Raw genomic sequence first — 13985 nt, forward strand, 5'->3', positions numbered from 1 at the left:
AACAAATGCTAACTGATGAGGAAAAGGGCTGATATGAAAAGCACCGTTTGTTACCATCTCCCCTAGGTCTTGGAACAATTGACCTTTCACAGCTAACTTCTAAAGGCTGTTGTTTCTTTGGGGTGCTATTTGTTTTATAAATACCCTCAAAGCCAGCCCCTCCCAAGGAACCAGAGTAATCACAGGAAATATGACCTTAGCCTTCTCATTTCTCTCAATTCTGAGACTAAGGAACTGTGTATTTACCCACAATGCTGGCGGATATGCACAGAGGCCTTACAATGGCCCTGGTGAGATGGCACAACCCCTACCCCAAGGCTGTTAAGTTACATGACCAAGACCTCAGCCCCGGAAGGCTGCACATAAAGGGGGCCTTCCTCTAGTAACTGGTGGTTTAGGTCCTAGAGCAAAGTCAGTTCCAAAAAAAAAAAAAAAAAAACAGAGTAAGCTGGTCTTGAAAACGAGAGAGGCTTACCATATCCTGTAGACATTAGTATAATTGTTGATTTTTTCTATCCATCTGCTGATGTGTAAGTCAAAGCATAATGAAAAATCTCTCCCACAGAGCACATTTTCCATGACTGTGCTTCTCCTTCAGTGAAGACACTAGTGCATTTAAAATTCTTCCTTCTCCTAGGAGCTCTGGGAACAGCTATTCTCCAAAAATTACCTAACCCTGGTAACAGGTGGCACTTTGAAAAGTTACATTCCCCTCAACTAAATGAAATATAATAAAAAAGTAAAAAATAAATTCATGCACCTGTCTCTACACACCTCCAAACCACTCTTTTCATAGTTCTGTCATGGACTCACCAATCTCAAGACAGCTTGCACCATGAAGCCAGCCTATTGATGAAAAGCAGGAATAATTAAGCCAAGAGGTCCCTGGGAAGCCAAGCTTCCCACCGGTGAGAGCAGTCCTCCAAATTCTTCAGGTAGTACTGCATAATTTAAGGTAACATTCAAATTACTCGCAAAACTATCCTTAGGTCTCAAGCAGCCAAGCCACCCTGCCCCACAGAGATTACTTGGGTATCAACTTTACACCAATATTTTTGCCCACTACATAAAACAAAGATGCCAAACAGCTTTCTTGGGTGAGGTTCTTAAGACTGCCTTCCTATAGCTAATCCCTATTATCTTATCCCAACATCAAGCACCCAGGTTCACAGCAGCAGCCACCACCACAGTAATGATGATCACCATCACCATTATCACAGCAAAAAATTTACTGAATGTTTTACTCTGTGCCAGATACTATCTTAAGTACTTTATTAGTTTTTCATTTAATCCTCACAACAGCCCTTCAGGATAGGTATGGTTATTATCCCATTTTACAAATATGGAAACCTGGGCTCAGAGAGCTTAAATAAATTTCCCAGGGTTACACAGCTAGTGGTAGGATTTGAACCCCGGCCTTTCCCATCCTAGAGTCTGTACTGTTGTTATCCAGTGTGCCACTACTGTCTTGAAATAAATAGTAGTGATACTACTACTATGAAGAACTGCTGACATTTTTGAGTGCTCACAGTGAGCCAGAGCTTTTGCTATATTCTTGATTTAAATTATTTCATTTAATCCTCACAACAACCCTATTAGGTAGGAACTATTACTATTCCCATTTTACAGATGAGTGAAATTGAGGTTCAGAGCTATTAAGTGACATGCCTAAAATCATGTGGTGATGAAGGTCAGTAACAAAGACAGGAAATAGGATCCAAAAGATCAACCCACTAAGCTGACCTTACATTAGGAAAAAGAGGCATTTCTACTGCCCTACTTAGTCAGACTCTCTGCTGTATCCCAGTCCAAACCTACAGGGTCCTAGGGTCCCCTTTGAAGCCTGTTTAACCCTTCTGTGTACACGCCAACAACTCAGATCTCATTAATCTAGGAAGATGGTCACAACTCTAAAAGTCTCTCATTATCTCCTTTTTCCCTCAACCTGACTTCTGAAGAAAGTACCTCATTTCCAGGAGTCTCTGCTAATGTTCTGCCCAGAACATCTAGTGTTTACCCAGGGCTCCCAAAACCATAGTTAAGGTTAAGGGCCTTAATGTACAATCCAGCTCTGCATCTTATTTAGTCAACACCTGAATGAAATGTCTTTTTTGCTAGCAACAGCCAAAGCACAGTTGGCCAGTCTTTCTGCAAACACAGTTCATCCACTAGCAAGGGCAATCCAATTTGTAGGCAAAATATACTCTGAGTTTATGCCAATGGTGGTGTGTAATGGAGATAGGGAGACTGAAGGCATAAGGATGGAATTAGAATGGGTTAATGCTCCCTTCCTCTTCCAGATAATGTTGCTTCTCCCTCTTCTACCCACCTAAACACCTGCCCACAGGAAATAATTTGGACTGTTTGTATCAACAGGCCAATCCTTTCTAACCTCCTAGCTCCTGCCATCTATTCCCTTCCTGCAGAACTACCCAGCCCAGGACAAGACTCATCCCTTCTTCCCTCAGACATTTCCTCCAGCAGCTACTGGAAAGGAACCAGAGCCAAGACATCACCAAAATACTCCCCCTTCAGGAGTTCAGGCTGGCAGCATGTCTAAGTCCCTTGACATACCAGGCACTGCTAGATATTCAAGCCATGCCATATTTAGCTGGCAGAGACCTGAGTAATCAAAGAGTACTGGCACCCAGATGAGGAGGAGTCCTCTCCAAGCTTTCATATTTAACCACTGAGCCCAAACACCTTAGAGGCAAACTTATCCTGGGGGGTCAGCAAGTAGGGTAGGAAGACACTGCTAACCCCAGTTCTCTGGGTAGGTCAGGTTGGAGAAGAGGCCAAACACTGGGCAGGGAACAAAGGTGTCAGCTCAAAAACATTGGGATACACCTCACCATTTGGAGATCAAATCAGGATAACAAGGCCCTTTTTTTTTTAAAGATTGTATTTATTTATTTATTTTTAGAGAGGAAAGGGAGGGAGATAGAGAGAGAGAGAGACAGAAACATCAATGTGAGGTTGCTGGGAGTTATGGCCTGCAACCCAGGCATGTACCCTGACTGGGAATCGAACCTGCTACACTTAGGTTCACAGCCCGTGCTCAATCCACTGAGCTACACCAGCCAGGCACAAGGCCCTTTTTAAAAGTCATTCCCACCCCCATGCACAGTTGAGTCTATGGACCATTCACACTTTAGTATGAATCTCTTAAATGGAAATGCTTTCTTCTAGTTCCATCTTAGACATCATCTCCTCTGATGCACTGGGCATTTTAAATTGTAGGAGATTGTTTTGGAGCTTGGAGTACTCTGGATGGAGGCAAGCTTGCATGGAGTAGATGGGGGAAGGGACCTGGAAGCGGAGAAGAAAGAACAGGAAAAAGAAGGGATAGCATCACATTTCACTAGTTCTGCTGCAGACTTCAGTGGGTACATAAAGCACTCAATGAGCCATTAAAAACTGTCTTCTGGTCACAGGTTGGATGACTGCTATCTCTACTTTTGTATTTAACGTATGCTCACTATCATCAATGTTCTGTGTGTCTGTCCTTAGCAGTGTGAGACCTCCTTTGGGCAACAGAGAACACTATTTCACACGCCCTTATGTAGTTCTGAGGATTCGTGGACAACTGCAGCTCTCTTATTAACAGCCACGAAACAAAAGAGTGTTCCTACAGTTTTACTTGATTTGTCAGGGGAAAAATAGGAAATCTGACCCTGATAATAATATTCAAATGACTCCAAGTTACAGTTGAGACACTTTCCTGTGAAAGACAAAGTAACTTTGCCTTTGTAATATTTCCTATGCCATGAATTGCCTTCCTTCCCACAACATCCAGTGAACTCCTACTCATCCATTCACACATATTCATTGAACCCTATTAGAGGCACTAGAATAGAAAACAAAGCACACAAGGATCTCCCCTCTTATGGAACTAATGTGTCTCCTTCATGATCCAGCTAAAATGTCATCCCCTCTAGGAAGATTTTCTTAATCACACTAGTATAGAAAAAAGAAAACCTTCTGTCCTCTATGCTTTGTTAAAATCTGTTGCTGTACATGTCATGCTACAATTTAGTTGATCTTTTTTCTTGCCTGTCTCATCTAAACTGTGGACAACATGAGGACAAAGAATGTTTCTTGTTTATCTTTGAATCTCCAGTGCCTGACACAATGTTTGACATATAATAGCACTGAATAAATGTTTGCTGAATGGACACAAAATTGAATAAATTCCCATGAGCATTTAAGAGTCCTACAAATAGAGTGAACATGCAATTATTATGTGTCAATATTTTCTATTGGTAGTTCCTGAAGATCTTAGAGGTTGGAAGGAAGAAGAAGGAATGTAGAAGGACTAGAAGGTGCTGAAGGAGGCCTTGCTGAAATACTCCATTGACATAATTCCCAGTCACCAAACAAGCCACTGGAATTATAAAGCCATATCACAACAACTTGAGGCCCTCAACTTCTAATGTCAGTCACGTAATGTAACACCTATATAAACACGGAAGTACTGCCAGACGGAAGTACTACCAGAAGACTAAATGTCTTGCCCACAGGGCAGTTATGTCAGACAGGATGAGAATGTGAACCAACTTTCCACCTAAAACATTAACTACTAAATAATGTCTCTCAAAGCAGGGTCCAAAGTTCACCAGCACCAGAATTACTCAGGAGCTTATAATAAATGTAGATCCATCTTTGCCCTACACCTACTCAGACTTTGTGTAGAGAGCCAGGCATTTGCATTATAACAAGCTTCCCAGGGAATCTTTCACAAAGGAAATTCAAGAATCACTGCTCTCCACATCCATAGTCTCTTCATATCCTCCCAGCCAGTTATTGGCAGAAGAGGAGCACTTGAGACAAGACACCCTCCATTTAACAAACCATATGAAAGATCATAGATGTGTTAAAGCTCAATGGGAGGAGGATCCTTTCACACTGTATACCTATAATAAACCATCTTGTTGTACTCTTTAAATAATCTCACAATCTTATTTGTTAATTATATCTCAATAAAGCTGAAAAAAATAAAGCGAAAATTTAAAAAAGACATGAAAGACCAGGAAAAGTAGAGAAACTTGGCTGTTCTTGCAGAAGGTATTTTAATGAGACACAATGGCAACCAGCTACCCAGTGAAAAACGCTGAAGGGAAGATTGATGGAAAGTGAGTCACTGGCCTAAGAACAGTTTTAAAAAAAAATTGAGTCCTGGCTGCTGTGGCTCAGTGGATTGACCATGGGCTGTGAATCAAAGGGTCACTGGTTCGATTCCCAGCCAGGGCACATGCCTGGGTTGTGGGCCAGGTCCCCAATGGGGACTGTGTAAGAGGCAATTGATATATCTTTCTCTCTCTCCTTCCTGTTCCCTTTCTCTATAAATAAATAAATAAATAAATAAATAAATGTTTTTAGAAACTTTAGTAGGGCAGGGGAGAGTAATAAGGGTGGTAAATGGGAACAACTATAATTAAACAACAATTTTTAAAAATTTTAAATCAAATAAAAATTTATATGATATTAAAGAAGGACAAAAAGAAAGTAGGCATGTCCAGATGTCTACAAAGGGATTAATACCAACATCCTACAGCATAATTTCCTCATTAGGATGAAAGGGAGAGATTACTTTGGGCAGAAAATGGGTGGGCCACCGTTCTAATAACCAGCTTTTTGTGATGGAAATTCACTGAAAAGGTGTGTGAGCTGGAGTCAAAAACTGCCTTTCTCCTCTGGTTATTTCAAAAAACAGACAGGAGGTTCTCCTAATGGGCACAAGGAAACATAGGAACCATGCCCATGGGACCTCAAGGGAACACAGACAGGGCCAAAAGAGAGAAAAGAAAAAAGGGAAAAATAAAGTCAGCTATGTCAGTCAGTCAGCATTATCTAGGCACAAATTAAACAATTAATGTGCATGTATGCTATTGTATTAAGTTCTGCAGGGGGTTACGAAGAAAAAGACACACCAGTCCTTTCCAATAAAAAGCAAAAAGTATTCCCGCTAATAGTGGAGACTGAATGAACACACAAAAACAAGCAACCCAGTAAAACACAGGATTACCTGCCTGTATACAAAGGTGTACTTTAAAGAGCCAAAATCTGAAGAATGTTCAGGAGTTTGAAAAGGAAGACAAGAAGTGTTACTAAAATGACTGGAACAGCCCTGGCTACTGTGGCTCAATGGATTGAACAGTGGCCTGTGAACCAAAGGGTCACCAGTTTGATTCCCAGTCAGGGTGCATGCCTAGGGCTAGGTCTCCAGTAGGGGACACATGAGATACAATCACACATTGATGTTTCTATCTAAAAATAAATAAATAAAATCTTTAAAAAATAAAATGGGCCCTGGCTGGCATAGCTCAGTGGATTGAGCTCGGGCTGCGAACCAAAGCATCACAAGTTCGATTCCTAGTTAGGGCACATGCCTGGGTTGCAGGCCATGACCCCCAGCAACTGTACATTGATGTTTCTTTCTCTCTCTCTCTTTCTCCCTCCCTTCCCTCTCTAAAAATAAATAAATAAAATCTTAATGCTAAAAAATAAATAAATAAAAATGAAATAAAATGGAATAACTAAATAACTGGAGTTAGGTCAAGGTCAAGGCCAGGATCCAGAGAAAAGCAACAAAACGGATTAGAGGAATAGATCCTAATGGCTATCAAGAAAGGTGAGCCCTGGCTGGTGTGGATCAATGAGTTGGGCACTTTCCCTGAAAACTGAAAGGTCATCAGTTTAATTCCCAGTCAGGACACAGCCTGGGTTGTGGGCCAGGTTCCTAGTTGGGGGCATGTGAGAGGCAACTGATTCAAGTTTCTCTCCCTCTCCTTCTTCCTCCCCTCCCCTCTCTCTAAAAATAAATAAAATCTTTGTTAAAAAAAGAAAAGTGAAAATGAATTGAGGTTTGTCAGTTTCTGAGTCTGAGGTCAAAACATATTAGTCATCTGCCAGCTTTGATCAGCTTTGTCCAGTTTCTCTGTTTAAGTGACCACATAGTTATTCAGGCAATTAAAATGCTTTGTTTGCTGCAGGCCCCTTTCACAGAGAAGATAGGCATAGGAAAAGGTTTAATAATTTGCCCAGGTTCCCTAGCAGGCAATGAGCTCAACTAGCGTAATAATATTAAATCCCAGGGCTGTCTCTGGGCTGTGTAATCCACCAATCCACAACATTTCTCTTTATAATGGATGCCCCCAAAAGACCATAACAATGAAAGATGTAAAAATTCTCTGCAAATTTCCATGTGGGAAAAATAAAAGAAACTAAAAAAGAATGTCAAGCCTCACTGGTGAGGCCCATATAAACATCATCCCTTTGTATCCCCCTAGACTGATGACACAGGACACAGTCCATCTGATAAACTGTCAGCAGATGACTGGATCCCTCATTGTACCCATTACCCACCAATGTAAATTCCAAGCAGGAGCCGTTATCCATGCTCCAGACAACAGATGGGGATGAGGAGGTATGGCTGGTTTGAAGTCAAGAAGAAGGGGTGGGCACACACAAAAAATACTAGTTCTCAAATCCATGAGGTTTTCTGTAAAACAAATGCATCACAGAACAAATGGAGCACACTGGTGTATACTCAGCTACTTCCAAAAGGTGTCACAAAAAGATCAGGACTGTTTTGAGTATGTGCCATTCTATACTTTCAGCAAGGTGGTTCGAGAAAGTAAGGAAATCAAATGATGAACCAAAAGCAGGTAAGTCATATTTGGTGGAAGTCAGACTTCTAATATATTGTAAAGAAGACAGAAAATCAAATAACAAATGACAACTCTAAAAAAAATGGGGCTCACTCAATATTACTGGCTAAAAACCAGTGGCTTGGGATTATGCAAATGATAGCGTCAATTATTATTTACCAAATGTCCAGCCTAACCCAGCCTGACTTCTGTACATATAACCTTGAGGGTTAAATGCACTCACTGTGTCTCACTAAGTTCATTGCCCCATCAGGAGATGTTGACACAGACACATACAGAAGCAACAGGAATTGGACAATTAGACAACACATTCAAAATGGATTTTTTCTGTTAAGTTTCTAAGGCAGAGACAATATAACTGTACATACATAAGAGAGATAAGGGGCCACTAAGACTACTGGTCTTTACAGATACAATCAGTCAGGTTGTCTGGCATTTTAACCCTTCTACTGAGAAATTGTAGATTTTTAGGGCTTAAATAGGTATGAGAATCTCTTTCTGCTAAAGCCCCAATTCCCACTGCAGCAGCTCAGTTCTTCAGCCACCTCTGCCACTAACTTGGCTGTGTGATTTTTGGTAAACAGCAGGACCACTCAGTAAATTCATCTCTTGTCACCCACACCTGCCAAACTAATGTGTATTGGAGGGCTAGTCATGCTTGAAGAAATACTTATTGGTGTAATTGGTAATGTTACTGATATTCAGCAAGGAGTTTAACGATGGAGCTGCTTACTAATCCTGCTTGAGGATCCAGCTTGAATTTAGATGTGAGGTGATGCTGATTCATTCATACAAACCTATATCAGTCTACAGTCACAGGGCTTTTGAGAAATCAAACAAGACCAAAAAGAAACCTGACACCAGGAATATTAATCAAGAACAGAACTTGGGCACAGAAACTGTCCTTCCTAATGCTTCTAAAGCTGGCAACGTGGCTAAGGGGAGAGTCTGTGTGACAAGGTTTTGAGAATTAAATGTTTTACAGACTACAAAATGGGAGGTGGGGAGACTAATCAACTTCCCTCCAACTTTTCTATTTTCCAGCCTAAAGCAATACCATCCTTGTTATAGAAAAACCTACATTGACTCTGAGGAACAAGGCCTTTCTATAAAGCCAAAATTGAGTCATTCTGTTGGGAGGCACACATGAGAAATGTTTCTGCTAAGCTCTCCCTTTTATTTCAGCTAATGTCTCCCTTCCCTTATGAGGCCCTGTGATCTCCACTGAATTTACTGCCATAATGTAGCCTAATTCAGCTAACTGACTTGCCAAAGCATTTCTTGATACTTAGTATCTCCCCTTTGGAATATACGTAATCACAGGAAACAGTTTAACATCTCTTTGTTCAGGCTCAAGCCTTTCTAAGAAACTTTTCTTAACCTTAATAAGAAAATGTATGCAAAAATCCCTTAAAATAAACAGTAAAGTAGTAAATAAATGTAAGATAATATTAACCATACTTACTATCATTACTCATTGCTGCAACCAAGTGAGAAAATTGTTTTCCACCATCTTTGTGAATTTTTAAGGACTCACATCAACTTTTTAAAATCCACACATCTATGCTTCCCAGGAAGAGCCATAGGTAAGGTATGGAACATTGGAGTCATCAAAGACTAAGTCCCCCAGTAGGCTAGAGATTACTATTTAAAAGATACAAAACAGGGACTGAGAAGTAAAGGGTAGAGGAGTCTAATCCTGAGTGAGCTCAAGGATTCCTCAGCATAACTCTGTTCAGAGCTGAACTAAGCACAGGACAATGGAAAATACACAGGTGACAGGAATCAGTCCATAGCCCCCTAAACATCTATCTCTCTGCAGCAAACAGCTCTAAGTGCCATCATCATCCACACATACCCCCAAGGGTAACCTGGTCAGGTTAACTTCTCTGGGGAGACAGAAGTAGTGGCAAAAGATGAGTAAGGATGCAAGATGAACAAGTGTACCTGAACTGAGCAGAGAAGAAACAAGTTTCCTTTTTCCACCTGAAAAGGCCAAAATCATTTCTAGAATAGTTATCTGTTGCGACCCCAGCCACTGCTTAAAGGAGAAAAGAATCGCACAATATGGGCCGCAACGAGCTAGAAGTGAAACTCTGTTTCCTTTTGCAGATGGGAAAACTGAGGTCCAGGAACAGGTACATTCCCCAAAGTCACACAACTAATTAATGCCAGAACTAAGTCTCCAGAGACTTCTAAAAACCTCTCAAAACATTTCCACTAAAAACCACGGTGCTGCCAGGTTTGACGTCACCACAGCAGCAGCATCCCCAGTTGGGCTGAATTTAATCCTTTGTTGACCTTCTAGACATGTGGCTGCCAGGGGCCTCAAGACCCCTCTGTGGAAGAGGCACCCTCTGACCCTGACCACCTGCCATCCAAAAAAAAAAAAAAACACTCCTGTCCCAAAAGCCTCATGCAGCAGCGGCTGAGATACATTGTTTCCTCATTAACAAAAAGACCATTCATAAAAATAAAAAAAAAATTAAAAAAAGAAGAGAGAGGACTGGCTCAAATTTAACACAGAAGGTCTAGCTGGGAGAACCCTGGGTTTCCTTCCTGTGAATGGCATCACTTCCCAAGAAGTCCTCTCTTAAAAAAAAAATCCTGCCCATTTCAACCCTTCTAGATGATAAGAGCCACCAAATTAACAGCAGCCTCTTATTCCAAAGCTATCTGCATCTCTTGCCACATCTACAAAATGGGAAGGGCTTGATGCCATTTACCACATTTTACAGATTGGGAAACCGAGGCCAGGAACCTGCAGTGAAAGGAGCTCTTAGAACACAGAGGTAGCAAGCATGCAGGCCACAAGTAGGCATTGCCATGCTGATCAGCCTCAGCCTCCCCACAGAGGCTGCCCTGTCATTCCACTGACAGCTTGCAAGTCCAAAGAGGGTAGGTTACCTTTCATACCCAGATGATAGTTCATCTTTTGGCCCCCACCAGGCCTGCAAAATGGAGACAATAATCTTAATGTGCTACACCACACAGGGCTGTCACAAGTCTCCTGAGAATAACCTACAAATATAAAAGAAATAAAGATTCTAATTACAGGTTTCATAACTATCCCTGAATAAAAGACACCATGTTTTCCACCACCTGAAGTTAAAAAAAAGTTTGTTTCCCTTTCTCTTCTTCCTTCTCCTTCATGATTTTATAGTTTTAGAACATCTCTTCACACACAGAGTTACAGAAAGACAGTCTCACTCTTGGTCCTCAATCAGATTATTTTTATGTATCTGGCACTTTCCTTTTCAATTCCACTTGTTTTTCTTAGCATAGGTATTGGAAGGTAAAGAAATCAGGTCTCTGAGTGCTCCAGGACCATGACCACAGGAGATAGAATAAGAATGATAAGATAGAAAGGTTTGCAAAAAAATAATATTAATAATAAATACTCTCTCATCACAGATAGAAACCACCAACCCAAAGTTCACGAGTCAGCCTAGGGCCTGTTTCAGAGTGCATTTAGAGCTTTGTGCTACTCCAACCCTCAGAATTCAAAGGCAGACTTCACCCTAATAGCGTAAACTCCAAAATGAAGAATAATTAAGGGAAACCTGCACAAGTATTTCTCCAAAGTCCTGTAACAGAGACAAGAAACATTATGTGATCACCTCCAGGAAAGAAATGTCACCAGGCATCTGGGAATTAACTGTGACAGAGGATAGGGGGGTTGGGGCATGTTCTCCAGATGTGATTCAGAAAGGGCACCTGGCTGCGGCTGGACTTCCTGATGGTGAAAAGTCCCAGCAGGGACTTGGGAGGGGACAGGCAGCCAGCCTAAGTACAAGCTGACTCTGACACTATGTTCCTCCCCTCCAGTGTGAGGCTAATGCATAGGTCAGAGGTGAAAGAAAGCAAAATCTGAGATATGTACAAAAATAGCACGTCTTTGGAAAATCAGTTTTAAGAGCCCCCCTTTCCACAAGGATGAAGTGCTCTACATTGCTGAGTGTCTTGAGCACTCAAGTGACTTATCAGTAAGGCTGCCCAGGAAAAATTCAACAAACTCACATGCATCATGGTGACCAGGTGACAGGGGTTGAGCAGGTAGATGACGGTCTTGGTGGCGAACTTAAAGCCCACCTCCACCCCGAAGGTCAGGCACAGGGCTACTAAGAGCAGATTCTTGCTCAGGCTCTCCTTGCCTTCCTCTGGCCGCTGGGTCACCTGCTCTGGCTGGCAGCCACGGCCATCCCTACCGTCCTCCTTCGTCTCCCTCAGGATGTGCCGCAGGGCCACCAGGATCTCCAACATGGCCACGGTCAGGACCACCACACTTTCCAGCAGCCGCTGCTGCCAAGAGAGGAAGGCAGCACAGTCGGGGCCCCCATTGCCTGCAAAGCTGGGGTCCACACCCCCATAGAGCCAGTCCAGAAGACTTTGGTAGCTATACCGGGACATGATAGGAAGCGGTTCCCCTCAACCACCGTGCAGGAAACAAGATGAGATGGAACACAAGCTCAGGCAGTTGTTCGGGTGGTGGAACCCGTACGGAGGGCACACCCCCACACCCACACTCCACTCCAGACACGGGGCCCCCGTGAGCAGGAGAGGGGAAGCTACATTCGAGGCCTGGGCTTAAGTGCTGGCTCTAATTTGTCCCCACGGCTGTCTGGGGAGCCCCCCGCGTTTCTCCAGTGGCCACCAACGAGGCAGGGTTGAAATGAGCCGTTGGCCAATCTAAAAGGAGAGGAAAAAAAAAAAAGGTCTCAAAGAGGTAATTGCATCGGGAATCACGAAACGGGGAAGGGTAACTAGCGAAGGAAGAAAAAGGGGACCGGGACAGTGGCGAGCAGCAGGGGTCAGGAGAAGCCGGAGGCCGAGTGGTTCAGGGCCGAGGGGACTCAGCCGTGCCGAACCAGGGGGTAACGGGATGAGAGGGAGGGTACTCGCGGAGGCCAGGAGAGGAACTAGCGGGGCCGGGTAGTCGGGCGGGCGGCGGGGGATGGCAGGGACGCCGGACTCCTCCTCTCAAGCTCTCGTCACACACAATCGCTTACTCCTGCAAACGCGTGGCCGCCTCTGCCCCCAGCTAGCAACTTCGCCACCGTCGAGTCCCTCCGGCCTATTTAGAGTCGGGCGGGTCCAGCCGCCGCCTCCGGGTACACCCTGGAGTGCCTTGCTCCACCTCCGGCTCACGCCCTCCGGACAGCACCTCCCCCACCCAGCAGCCCGTCAAGGACCGGCCCCCTTAGCGCGGGCAGCGGCGGGAGGAAGCCGGCAGGGAGAAAGGGAGGGAGGGTGAGAAGAAAGGAGGAAGCCGAGCCGGCCCGGGGCTGGGCTATGAGCCGGCCCCCTCCCTCTGTCACAGCGCCGCGTCTTCCCGCACCTCACGCCCGGCTCCAAGAACCGACTGCCGCATCCCTTGGGGTTCCACTCACCGGCAGCTCGGCCCGCCACCCGGGGTTGGGCCACCTCTCGGCTCCCGCGTTCCCCCGCACCGCGGCGCTCGTTTCCCCGGCCACAGCCGCCGCTGCTGCAGCCCTCGCGCGGCTCCTCCTCCTGTCTTCCTCCCCCTGCAGCCGCCCCTCTAGCTTCCTCCTCCTCCCCCTCCCTCTCTCCTCCCGCTGGGTTCCACCGCCTCCTCCCGTTCAACTAAGTTCTCCTCCCCCGGGCACAGAGGCCAAGACTATCCCACTTCGCCTCCTTCTCTCTTCCGGACCCCTCGCTCCCCCCACCTCCTCCCCCAGTCACACCTCCCACCCTGCCTTTTTTGGCTCTCCCTGCCCTCTCCTTCCTCCAGGCTCAGTCTCCGCCTCCTTCCCCTCCTTCCTGGCCTGCCTCATAATTCTGCACTCTTGGAGCCTGCATGCGGGCACATCCACCTTCCTTCCCCTACCTGTGCTGAAGGTGTCTCTTCGGTGAAGCCTTTTGATTGACTTCGCATCCTGCGACTCGCTTCTCTAGGGCACTTCTTTCTACACTGGACACCTTGTAGGCACTCAGCCAGGCCTGACTAAGTTCTCGGGGCGGGGCGGGGGTGGGAGGCACTGAAGTCTAGTGCTGAGCGCCCGCGCAGCTTTGCTGTGGGGTGTTGGTTGGGTCTGGCCTTCTGCTTCCTGACACCTCCTTTTTGCCCTAGAATACACTTGTGCAAGACCAGGATGGTAGCTTCTCTCACCTTGCTAACCACATCTCCACTCCTCACACTTTAGTGCCTAAGATAGAGGCTTCTAGTCCTTCTTTTCCCTGCTCTTCCTCCTCCTACTTGAATAGGGTATTTTTCTCCCTTTACCTTAGTCTACACAGCCCACCCCTGCCACTTCCTCTCCAAGCCCTCTTTCTCCCCTTTCTCCTACTATGCCT

At 44.7% G+C, this 13985-nt stretch overlaps 1 protein-coding gene across 7 annotated transcripts in view; it reads right to left on the reverse strand.

The window, feature by feature from the left end:
* TMEM164 (transmembrane protein 164) overlaps positions 1 to 13610 on the reverse strand; it is a 228313-nt gene extending 214703 nt beyond the window's left edge. Inside the window, exons 1-2 of one of the 7 annotated variants that reach the window (XM_036016608.1) lie at positions 13519 to 13610; positions 11691 to 12359 (exon numbers count right to left, since the gene is read on the reverse strand). In XM_036016608.1, the coding sequence (XP_035872501.1) occupies positions 11691 to 12080 (390 nt within the window). In that variant the 5' untranslated portion in view covers positions 12081 to 12359; positions 13519 to 13610. The other 6 variants (XM_036016611.1, XM_028522468.2, XM_036016607.1 and 3 more) reach the window with 6 other exon arrangements.
* Between the last annotated feature and the right edge of the window lie 375 nt (positions 13611 to 13985).

The sequence above is a fragment of the Phyllostomus discolor genome, chromosome X (genome assembly GCF_004126475.2).
Source record: "Phyllostomus discolor isolate MPI-MPIP mPhyDis1 chromosome X, mPhyDis1.pri.v3, whole genome shotgun sequence".
NCBI lineage: Eukaryota > Metazoa > Chordata > Mammalia > Chiroptera > Phyllostomidae > Phyllostomus > Phyllostomus discolor.